The 11,530-nt window shown below is 32.7% G+C and overlaps 1 protein-coding gene across 2 annotated transcripts; it reads left to right on the top strand.

Annotated features, from left to right (window-relative positions):
- The first annotated feature begins 4,675 nt into the window (after positions 1-4,675).
- LOC132941448 (post-GPI attachment to proteins factor 2-like) lies at positions 4,676-11,279 on the top strand. Of its 2 annotated transcripts, XM_061009503.1 has the most exons (5): positions 4,676-5,051; positions 5,145-5,403; positions 8,827-9,085; positions 9,167-9,379; positions 9,450-11,279. In XM_061009503.1, exons 2-5 carry the CDS (start codon positions 5,206-5,208, stop codon positions 9,581-9,583), a joined length of 804 nt encoding a protein of 267 aa, XP_060865486.1. In that variant the 5' UTR covers positions 4,676-5,051; positions 5,145-5,205; the 3' UTR covers positions 9,584-11,279. The 2 variants fall into 2 exon arrangements, with proteins under 2 accessions (XP_060865486.1, XP_060865485.1); XM_061009502.1 differs by having other exon boundaries at positions 4,678-5,403.
- Positions 11,280-11,530: the final 251 nt, after the last annotated feature.

Here is an 11,530-nt window from a genome sequence, read left to right as displayed (position 1 = left end):
GCAAGTAGGTATGCAATTTTAAAAAGAATAACCAGAATTGGTTACCCTTTTACCAGAATATATATTAAATAGCCCACGTTAGCAAATTATAGGCAAATCTTTGTCATAGTGTTACTAGGTAATGATAATGACGGGGAACAGTAGATCACATTTTAGAAAACCAAGTATGACAAAGAAAGTGGTTTTGATATAAAATCTAATTATTACACGTAAAACCATAGCATATTGTTGTATGACCATAGATAGGTGTATATAACAACTAGATAGCCTAGAAGGAGACTTCTTATCATTGAAGTCGATCGCCATTAACAAAGCAGGCAATGTTTACCAAAAAATTTTATCACAGTATACATTATTAATATGACTTATTATTGTAAATTGTATAATATTAATGTATTCATGTATTATTAATGTTTATTAATAATAATAATATTAGTAATATTTTATTAACGGAGTAAAATTCCAATTTACAATAATATCTTAATGACAGTTGTAGGTACCTGCGCGAGTTATACTCAAAACTAATACAAATAATAGTGAAAAAAAATAAAAAGGTGGATAATTGGATGTCGCTCTGCTGTACAGTAGGTTACAAGTGGGTCACTGTAATGGATGGTGTAAAATTTGAATTCAATGATATAATATCATTGTATAAGAAAAACGATTCTGAGCGAAAACGGTCATGCAGTCAGCCTATGATAGGAGCCTATGAAATAAGTATATTTGATGATATTATTGTGAATAAAGTAATTTATATATAACCTATTTACGTGGAGCCTTGTTTTAAATTTTCAATCCTTAGCCATAAAAGTTAAACATTTTATACATTTTTAACTACAAAATAATTAATAAATTATAAATTTGATAAATGTTGTCAAAATTTGAACTTTAAATGCTTATAAAAAAAAATTGTGCCTATGTATTTTTAATATTTTTCAACTGCTATTAGAACGATATATCAGGAGCCTTATATTAAATTTTCACGCTTTTTTACCCAACAAATAAAAATTTATTGATATTTATAGAAAAAAAAACTAAAAAAATTGAAAACTGACAATGTCCGTAAACAGCTCAAAAAGAGTCAAAATATTTTCAACATTTTATGGTGTATAGAAAATGCTAATATAAACATTCAGTGAAATTTTCAAGTATCTACAGTCATTCGTTTTTTATTTACAATAAAATAAGAAAATTGTTACATGAGAAATCGAGTAAATATCAAATGTTGTAAAAATATAAATTTCAGACGCTCATAAAAATTTAATTTAAGTTTCTTCTAGACATTTTTTTTTTGATAAAGGTAGACAAACTTATGAGTAATCTTATATTACATTTTCAAATCTTTAAAAATATTTATTTAAAAAGAAAAATTTTTATGAATTCTCAACTCAAAATAATTTGCTAATTTTCGTGATTTTTCCGTATTTTGTCAAAATTAGAACTTTAAATGCTTATAAATAAAAACTGTGACTAAGGATTTTTAATTTTTTTCATCTGCCTTTGAAACAATAACCTAGGAGCCTTCTATTATATTTTCAAGCATTTTTACTCAACAGATAAAATTGTATTGATATTTATAGAAAAAAAAACTAAAAAAATTGCAAACTGACAATGTCTGTATACAGCTCAAAAAGAGTCAAAATATTTTCAAAATTTTATGGTGTATAGAAAATGCTAATATAAACATTCAGTCAAAATTTCATGTCCCTACGGTCATTTGTTTTAGAGTTACACCAAAAACCAAAATCGATTTTCTCGAAAACAGATTTTGCGTAAATATTCCCGTTTTTCCTTAATTTTTCTTTTGTTTTTCACGTCACTTGTGAAAACTACTGGGAAATTTTATTACTTTTGACCCCCCAAAGTACCAACTAGATTCACTTTCCTATCAGAAAAGTTACTGTTGAAGAAAATCCAAGCACTTTTACTGTCCTAAAAGGTGATGACAGACACAAAAATAAAAAAAAAAAACACACATCATTGTAAAATCAATACATTCATCGCTTCGCTCAGAATCTAAAATATATTATATAATAATATATATAACTAGTTAGGAATTAAAAATTTGACAATTTATCAAACAACAATTTTGACTTAGTTAAACTTAATAGTTAGTACTTGAGAGGATGTGACACCCGCATGTGTTGTCTCCGTCTTACAAATGTACAACATAGCACAAACAGTTTTGCGCGGGACAACTTTTCTCGCAACATATTTGTTGTAGAACTACCAAATTTTCACGTAAAGAAGAACTTTATCTGTGCAACAGCGTGCGTTTTTTCTTTATAGCACTATCCATTCATTTTTTAAAGGCAAACGAATAAAACAAAAAACCAAATGTTTAGAAGCAAATAACTTTTATTGTATTTATGTTATCTTAAATTAGGCACGCTGTTGCATAGATAATTTTCTACTTTATATGTTCAGAAATTTTGGAGCCACTACTACAAACACAGAAAGATAAATGTTATCCCGCTCAAAACAGTTTTTGCTATGTTGTGCATTTGCAAGACGGAGACAACACGTGCGGGTGTGACGTCCTCTTAATGTATAATATATTAATATTAGCCATCGGTTGCAGCTGTAGTATAAAGACTCCTATCCAGTTTTTGTATATTATTATCTATGAGTTAAACGGTTTAAACGGTTATAAGGGTTGTTGGTAACTGGCTAAGGTGTATTGGACGAGACAATAACGGGTTCTTAGTTATAGAAAAAGAATAAATAAGAGCTAAAAACCAGGGTTTGAAACCGATTTCAGAAACCGGTAAAACCGTTTTAAAACCGAAACCGAAAAAAATTGGATACCGGTATTAAAGTCAAAACCGAAACCGGAAAAAATTGGAAATCGTTATTTTTTTTTTTAATTGACGTGTTTTTAAATACGTATATTTCATTAATACGCATAATTAATACTCATAATAAAATTGAGATCGTGATTAAAATGTTGATAACCATTTCATTATTCGCAAAAGAAAATTGGAAACCGGTATACAAAACCAAAACCGAAACCGAAATTTCTTAATGCCGGTATTGCTAAGTTTAAAAAACTGACAACACTGAAGGGACGTGCCACGTGCTTGAGACCACGGACTGGAGAAGCTTACAAGTGACCACACGCGCCATTTCCGGTGGGAAGCATTCAAGTGGATCAACAATTTTAAGTAATACTTGTGTGATTTGGTTTTAGACAAGTAGTGTTGACGGTATTTTCATTTAACTGGTGATTGTTCATATACCACTTGAATGGTATATTCAATATTGTGGACCGCGTTATTATACTGAAAACAAATATCAACAGTATGATTATATGACTGTTTCAGATAAATTAAAAATTGTTAAATATTTGTGTCTTCAGACACCTGCACGCAATTTAAATAGGACATTTTCACATTTCATTATTTTGTGTATTGTGTATAATGATGATTAATTGGTACGTATCTTATTATAATTTATAATTCAAAAGGTATCTTATACGATTATGGTATAATCAATACCGGTATACATATGTATCAAGATTCATGGTATATTATAATATAGGTTTTACGGTATTCCAGAATAGACTGCCAGACTGGTATGGCTTATAGTTTTACTATCGCAGCGTCACATACCGGTAGACATTATCTGATCACGCAATATCGGTATCAAATGTCAATGCTGTTAAGCATAATTAACGTATTGTTAATACATATTTTTGTACAATTATGAAATAATTAGGTATTATTTTACTATAATTTGATGTTTGTTTGCATTTGAAAATTTTTATTTTCTCGCGTTTATGTTTATCGAACGTTTAACCGTATTAACAATAAATTTACCAAAGCCGTATGAAAGAAGAAGAAAACAAACTCTAGTCTGTAGGAAAAAAATGAAAATGGAACGATCTCTAGGTAAGACCGGTAGCCCGGGCTCTAAAAATAAGCTGTAAAATTTTTTTCTTTTGTCGGTTTCCGATATCGGCGCGAGAAAAATCTTGGCTTCTAGCCAGAGAAAAAACGTACAGGCTAGATTTGAAAAAGAACGGCAGAAACCGAACGCGGAAGAGGTCGTTCGACCTCGTCCAGTTCTATATATAGAATTTCAGCGTCGTCCGTATCGCAGTGAAACCGAAACAAACAAAAAAATCATCGAATTCCGGGACACGCAGTCGTGTCGTAAAAAACGTTTTTGGTTCGCGTTTGTTACAATAACAAACAAAATAACGCGAAAACACCAACTACGGTGCGCGTTGCGCTCGAGTTTGGCGGCGACGACTTATGTTTTTGTGTAAACAATAACAACAACAACGTGTATAGTAGGTATATATATACTGCATACGTCAATACACCGCGCGCGCAGCTGCGGCCCTGTAGTTTCACGCGTTCGCGAACAAAACCCAAAACAACAAAACCAAGCGCACGCGATCGTTATACAATAGTACAACACACTACACGGTACCTACTTACCTGCCTACCCTAGTGTCCGTGTATTACATTGTACGTGTGTCGTGGACACACGCCCCACGCACGCCGGGAACCGCGACAATAATTAATATGCGCGGTGAAGGCTAAAAATACGTGGCCGCCGCCGACCTGTGTGCTAAAAACGTGTACGGCGGCGAAACGCTCGCTCGCCGGCGGCGTGCGCGCGCGCTATAACTTTTTGCACCGTTCCTGACACGCGCGCGCGCGCGCTCACCGACGATTCGCGCCGGCACCGTCTCCCTCACATTCTGTGACACGCCGAATGCGCGCGCGCACACGCCGCCGACCGCCTTGATAAAATACTATAACACATAAATCGATGGTACGCGATAAAACGCGCAAAAGTCTTCCGCTTTTGACCCGATCGCTCCGTCGTACAGTAACCGCCGTTACGTGGTCAGAAATTCCGTCGTCATCGACATTGGACGTCACGATAGTAGGTATATTATTATTATATGACGACTATCGTGCCCGTCGCAGTAACAGACATGGCGGTGACGGTCGCGCGATGACCACGTCGCGACTCGTCGGTGGGTGACACCGGCTGGCCGGCACGCCGTGTTTAATAACCCAGTGGACATTGAAAAAGTAACGTGATTCTGTTTGCCCGCCGTCGTCGTCGTCGTCGTGGCCCTTGTCATCATCATTATCGTTCCGTGTCGCGTGTGTTTCTGTCGACAGGTGTTGTGCTCGACCGCGGCCCCCCCAGTCCTAGCGTAGGTGGTTTACACGGTCGCGCGACATGACCACCAAGACCGCCGTCGTCAAGTCCGCCGACGAACCGGCGGACGACCCGCTTGAGCACATGCTGTTGTTCTTCAACCTGAGCATACGCAAACTGGCGTTCGTTGGCGTGTCTTTGCCACTCATCACACTGCTGACGTGCCTAGCAACAGCGTACGTCTTCCAGTACGATGACGTGCACGAAACGCATTGTCGAGTGAGTACATTAATATAGATTTGCAGTCAATCAAAGGTTGTCTTCAGGGCCGTCCTTAGGACTTTCGAGACTCAGGGCAAAAACCAATTTTACCACTTTTTTCAAACGCGAGGCCAAGGGCCTGGGCCCTGCTCGCCCCCCTTAGGGCGGCCCTGGTTGTCTTCGAAATGGGCCGGAGGAGGTATGGTGTTCAAGTCCGGATTAAATTATGAAAGATCCATTGGATCCTAAGACACCGGATGGCCGACACTTAGTGGGGCCCTTTTAACTCTTAAACTACAATCATACTATCATTTCATTTTAATTAATACTATTTACGGTTGTAATTTTATGCCTACTATTTCAAAAATAAACAATTAATTGGTTAGTATTATGAACATTTTTCTCACATCGCGAACGATGTCTGAAAGAGAAAGGGATCAAAAAAAGAAAATTACATAGCTAAATGCGAGAGGGAAATTGGAAAATCCCCCACCCTCTTAAAACTTTTTACATAGGTAATAAACCATTTAACAATAAGGAACAATAAATATAATTTGAATTGATTCAAAATTCACATCAAACTATAGGGCTGGCGAAAACCCGAGCTTTATAGAAAAAACCCAACCAGATAACGGGTTTTTTTCCGATAACGAGTATTTTTTTTTCTCCCGTCATACTGACACAAAACATTACCGTCATTCGTTCTTTACATGTTTTTGTTCCTTTTGCTTTGTCATTTTTAAGTACATTAGTATGTTCAGGTAGTGCTCTAAGGTACAAACCAGTTTCATCAGCATTAAAAACATCAGAGGGTGAATATTCGGTATAAGTAATATGTGTGATTTTATCGGGTTCTTTTCTGAAAAAACCCATCCGAAAAAATCGGAAATTTTTTTTCTATATATTAGCTGCACGGTTTTTTGATTTTTCCCTTATCGCCTTATACCTATAACGGCACCGCCAAAACCCACCAAAGTAATATATTAGATATTAACATTCCGACCTTTTCCCAATTGTTAATTGTTAATTGTTTTTGACGTTAGTAGCATTATATTATTATTAAGTTTTTTGTTTTGTTGTTAGTTCTTATGTCGTTTGGATTATTCATTAAGTATTTACAGGGAAGTTACCTAATACCATTGATTAAATATATATTTAATCAATGCTAATACCTTTTATTAAAAATAAAAGATTTCTATTGGTGTGTAATTTTTTTTATTTTATACTTTACTTGTACCTACCTAAATACAATTTTTCTGAGAATTAACACGAGTTAAAAAAAAAACTTGAGTGCATTTCTATTTCATTCAGAAAATCAGCCCAGGTTTTTTATGGGTCTTTTTTTAAATAATGAATGGGTTTAACCCAGAAAAGCAGCCCCGTTTTTTAAGGGTTTTCAAAATATCAAGTGGGTTTAAACTAGAAAAACAGCCCGGGTTTTTTCGGACTGGGCTTTTTTGTGCCAACCCCGCATCAAACACAATATGGAAGATTATCCACTCCAAAGCCAATGGGCCCCTCGATCTGAGCCACTCTTCCCCCCCCCCCCCTTGTATACGCCACTGAATTTTGAACAAAGATACCGCCACTACCACTGAAGTTACAAATTATATTTTTAACGTAATAAATAATACTAATATACACTGCAGAGGCAAGCGGACTGGGTCGCTGGGAAGCCGGGAAAATGCCGGGTGAGCCGCTGTTTAAATACCCTATTGTTGATATATAAGAAAAAAAAATGTATACCTATACTTACAATTATTATTCGTTTTCGAATTACAACTAAGTTAAATAATTTTGCGATGAGAAATTGTTAGTTTACTAGATGAATGAAATGTAGTAAAAATTTGAACTTCAAATAGATTCATAAAAAAATAATTTTACTTTCCGGTAATTTTTTTTTTATAGGTAGAAAAACCTATAAGAATTAATCTTCTATTCAATTTTCAAATATTAGATGTAAAAAAAATTTTTATTAATTTCTAATTCAAAATAGTTTACAGATTTTCGTGATTTTGATAAATTTGATCAAAATTCTAATTATAGACGCTCGTAAAAAAAGTAAACCATAAGTGAATACGCTCAACTTTTTTTTGAAATCTTTTGAAATGTCATCGTCAACTTATTAGGAATCTTGTAAACAGTTTTCAAATTTTTAGACTGAACAAACATTTTTTATCGACAATTAAAAATACTAACAAAAATCAAAAATTTCTTATGCCTATAAAAGCTTAAAAAAGTCAAATTATTTTAAAAATGCCAATATAAGCTTTCAGTGACTTATTCAAGAGTACGGTTATTATTTTTCAGTTGGACCAAAAAAACTACATTGATTTTGTTGAAAACTGATTTTGCGTAAAAACTCGTTGATCCTTTATTATTTTTTTTTGTTTTTCCCGTCGCTTTTAAAAACTTCTTGGAATTTTTTATTTAGACTTCTCGATTGCACCAACTAGATTCACTTTTTCACCAGAAAAGATTCTAAAGTTAAAAATCGAAGCATGTTTCGACTACTTATTGTGTACAGTGTACCTACACGGACAACGGACACACCAAAAAACACACTTCTGTAAAATCAATACATTTATCGCTCCGCTCAAAATTTAAAATACAATATTATATGTTATCGAATTTTAGATGGAAAAATTAAATATTATTAAATTAAGAATGATAGGAAACTAAATGATGGCCACTTGAATTGTGATTTTCACGTGCCGATTTTTTCCCCCAGTCCGCCACTTAATTTTTTTACCTCACGCGACTACCTGAGGTAAAAACATCTAATAGTTGTAAGTGTATTATAACCGCATGTATACTAAATTTGTATGTAATTTAAGACATAGTTTAACATGTCTTATGTGACACTTAAATTTACTACGCGTACGGACATAATTACATAAAAGGATTATTATATTTATAGTTTAAATTGTATTCATTCAATGTATTTCATTAAATTCAGACAGTAATACGTTCATTACTTAATATACATTTTTTAACTAATAAAAATAAATCTAAACAAAATTAATCATTGGTGTAGGTGAGTGATGAATTTCACTAACTAGGTTTTTAACATACCTAGTCAAATTATATTAGTTTTAATATTAGTCCTTTAGTATTGACGGATTCAAAAAATATTCATCAGTTTTAAACTAAAAATGTAATATTTTTCAACTCAAATTATAGAGTTATTGTCTTGTCCAACGGGTTTGCTGTATTTTTTATAATACGTTTCGAATTATAATACCTAATATATTACTAATTGTTGTAATTTATAATTTTTATGAATGATAAATTTTCTACATTCTTATTTACATATTTTCAAAAATGGATCCCCTCTCCTCCATACAATGAGTGCCACGGGTGTCCCTCGTTGCACACAAATCCTGAGTCGCATGCTGCGTTTTTGGGTTTTACTAAAGCGACGCTCTTTTGCCCCGTCAGGTCTACAATGTGATACCGTCGATTAGCGCCATCACTGGTGTGACGCCCCAGACGTACATGTGGCGGATAGCCGTTGCTTTTCACGTTGGACCGCGTATGGTCATCGCCCAGGTGTACTACAACTATTTCATCAATCAGGTGTCAAAGGCCGCTGACAAGTCCACCAGTTACATACTCATAAACCTCTGCTACTGGCTCAATATCATCGAAATAGCCGCCATCTGTGGCGTAACCTACATATCCAACAGAGAAAACTATCGTGCGTATCCAAGTTTATATTGTTATTGTTATTTAATCTTCTGTCTTTTAACAACAATCACCCCTACGTTTTGTCGTTTAGCCGTGCACGAGAAGATCTTCATTTTGTTCATGCTCAGCTCATTGTTGTACATGATCGTTATGATTAAGACATTTAACAAGGTACACAAAACGATGACGGAACATCAGCGTCTGTCGTATACCATTAAGAAAATACTATTCACTGTTTGTATCACGTCGACGTTTACATTAATAATTTATTTTATCAAACATCGGTTCTACTGCCATGACTTGGGTAATTTTCAATAACACAATATTAAAAAATTAAATAGTGTAATAATTTTTATTTGTCGTTTTCGTTTCAGCATTCACCTGGTTTGCACTCAGCGAGTACGTCCTGGCAGTATCAAATATGGCTTTCCACTTTACCATTACACTGGACTTCCCACACGAACAGTTGATAGTTGCTAAAAACTTTCCAACATTAAAAACGGACTGAAATGTTCTCTATATACTGAATTGAAGACTTATGACTCAAACATCTTACTTCCATACACTTTCTAATTAATCTACTTTTTAAGTATATAATATAAAGTACGCATAAATTTATGTACACATTTGACAGCTCTTAGGCCAATGCTCATGTAACATGTGTTTAGTCTGGAAACTATATTGTTTTATATTCTTTTCGACTTTCAGTTTGAATAGTTTTCGATTGAAATTTTTAACTTCCTACATAATTGAAATTCGTCTTTGTCTAATGTTAAGTTCAAAATATATAATTATTATGCATACACATAATATAATTATAAATACATGTATAATAATACTATAGTTTCCAACATAAACACGCACAATAACTAAATTTTCGAATAGTTGTGATTTCGCTTCCAAGGATAATAGTATGTGTTTAAATTTGTTTATGGTATAATCTATACATTTTATAACAAACAAATTTAGGTCATATAAAATCAGTTGTCCTTTGGTAAGTGTTTTTACCGCAACCACCTGAGCAATTAGTTATTCTACATGTAAAATATGTGTTACTACAATATTATATCTGGGTGCAAAAAAAAAAGTTATTTGACCAATTAAAGTAGACATTGTATACACAATTGTATGAGTCTTTTGAATAAAAAACAAATCATCATTATAATTTCAAATAATTAGTTGATGGATTTCAAATAAACTTTATTACGCCTTATTAAAATAAAGAAGGCTTGTTATTATAAAGTAAATAATGGCTGCTTTTATGTTTTTTAAATCACAATTTTGTATCATATACACAAAATTGTGTGATTAATTGGTATATTATTTATAAAGGGAAAGACTTATTTTATACTGCACCTGAATTAAACTTCCATGAAGCTTGAATATATTTGTTTATTAATATGAAGTCAAATTTCTCTAAAACTATATTTTGTTAATAATTATTTTTATTATCACTTGCTGGATCCTAAGAGCGTCATTTTCTCTTTGTATGTATTGCCAGTGTTTGTATGAAAAAGGGTTAATTGTTAGCTCTATGACACATGTAGAACTAAGTAGTACTTCTTTTGTTTTGTGGTAATTATGATGTCAAAAAATATTGTTATTACAAATAATTATTTCTTTTTCGAGGTGCTCAGTTGTTTCAGTTGGCCGGGATTTTATAACATATATTATGATAATTATGAATCTTCCAGTGATCTATAAAATAAGCTTCCTGTATCATTATTTACTCATGCTTCCTTAAACTTACCAAATTCTCCGATTTTCAACAATGCATTTACATTATAAAAACAAAGAGTTATTATTATTACAATATATTACCTAGTCAGATAATTCACACAGTTTCTAGTCAATTGGTTACTACCTGTTTAGTTATAATTATAATAGTCTATAAGAAGAAATTTATGTTTGTATCCCTATACTAGTTTTGTAAACCGCTTTGTTTTCTAGTTATAATTAATTTGAATGTACAATTTTATTGATGTTCTTGTTTCAAATTTTAATAAATAAATTAACATATTAGGGTAATTATGAAGTCATTGTTTAAGTCATAAACATGGACATTTTGTTATAAATTATTGCACTACTTTTTAGTGGACATGGATAAATGTTGTAACTTATACATTGATTTAATATGATTTGTGTGAATTATGAAATTAATTGTATCAATGAGTTATAATTTCAATAAAACATGATAAAAATTTTTTTTTTTATTTTCTTAAAAACATTCATTAATTTGGATCTTAAAAATAGTGGGCATGTTAGGTTAATAAATATTAACGTCAAAGACTGACATTTGAGAAAGAATTTTTAACATTAATTTTATTGAGAAATATATTATATGTAAACATAATCATACTCCTCTTGGCCATGAAAGATCTACCTTGCGGTACACTCATCACTGTCAAACACAAACTTCTTGAATGCTGACAAAATATATCAAATTCAGATTGAG

Source organism: Metopolophium dirhodum, chromosome 3, assembly GCF_019925205.1.
Source record: "Metopolophium dirhodum isolate CAU chromosome 3, ASM1992520v1, whole genome shotgun sequence".
Classification (NCBI taxonomy): Eukaryota; Metazoa; Arthropoda; class Insecta; order Hemiptera; family Aphididae; genus Metopolophium; species Metopolophium dirhodum.
Note: the sequence above shows the minus strand (reverse complement) of the source record. Positions and strands in the feature narration are given on the sequence as shown.

Bases quoted from the DNA above. Each gene is read 5' to 3' on its own strand.
- LOC132941448 (XM_061009503.1), top strand. From the start codon at position 5,206: ATGACCACCAAGACCGCCGTCGTCAAGTCCGCCGACGAACCGGCGGAC. The intron at 9,086-9,166 runs GTGCGTATCCAA...TTTGTCGTTTAG, and splicing joins ATCCAACAGAGAAAACTATC to CCGTGCACGAGAAGATCTTC. The intron at 9,380-9,449 runs GTAATTTTCAAT...TTTTCGTTTCAG, and splicing joins GTTCTACTGCCATGACTTGG to CATTCACCTGGTTTGCACTC.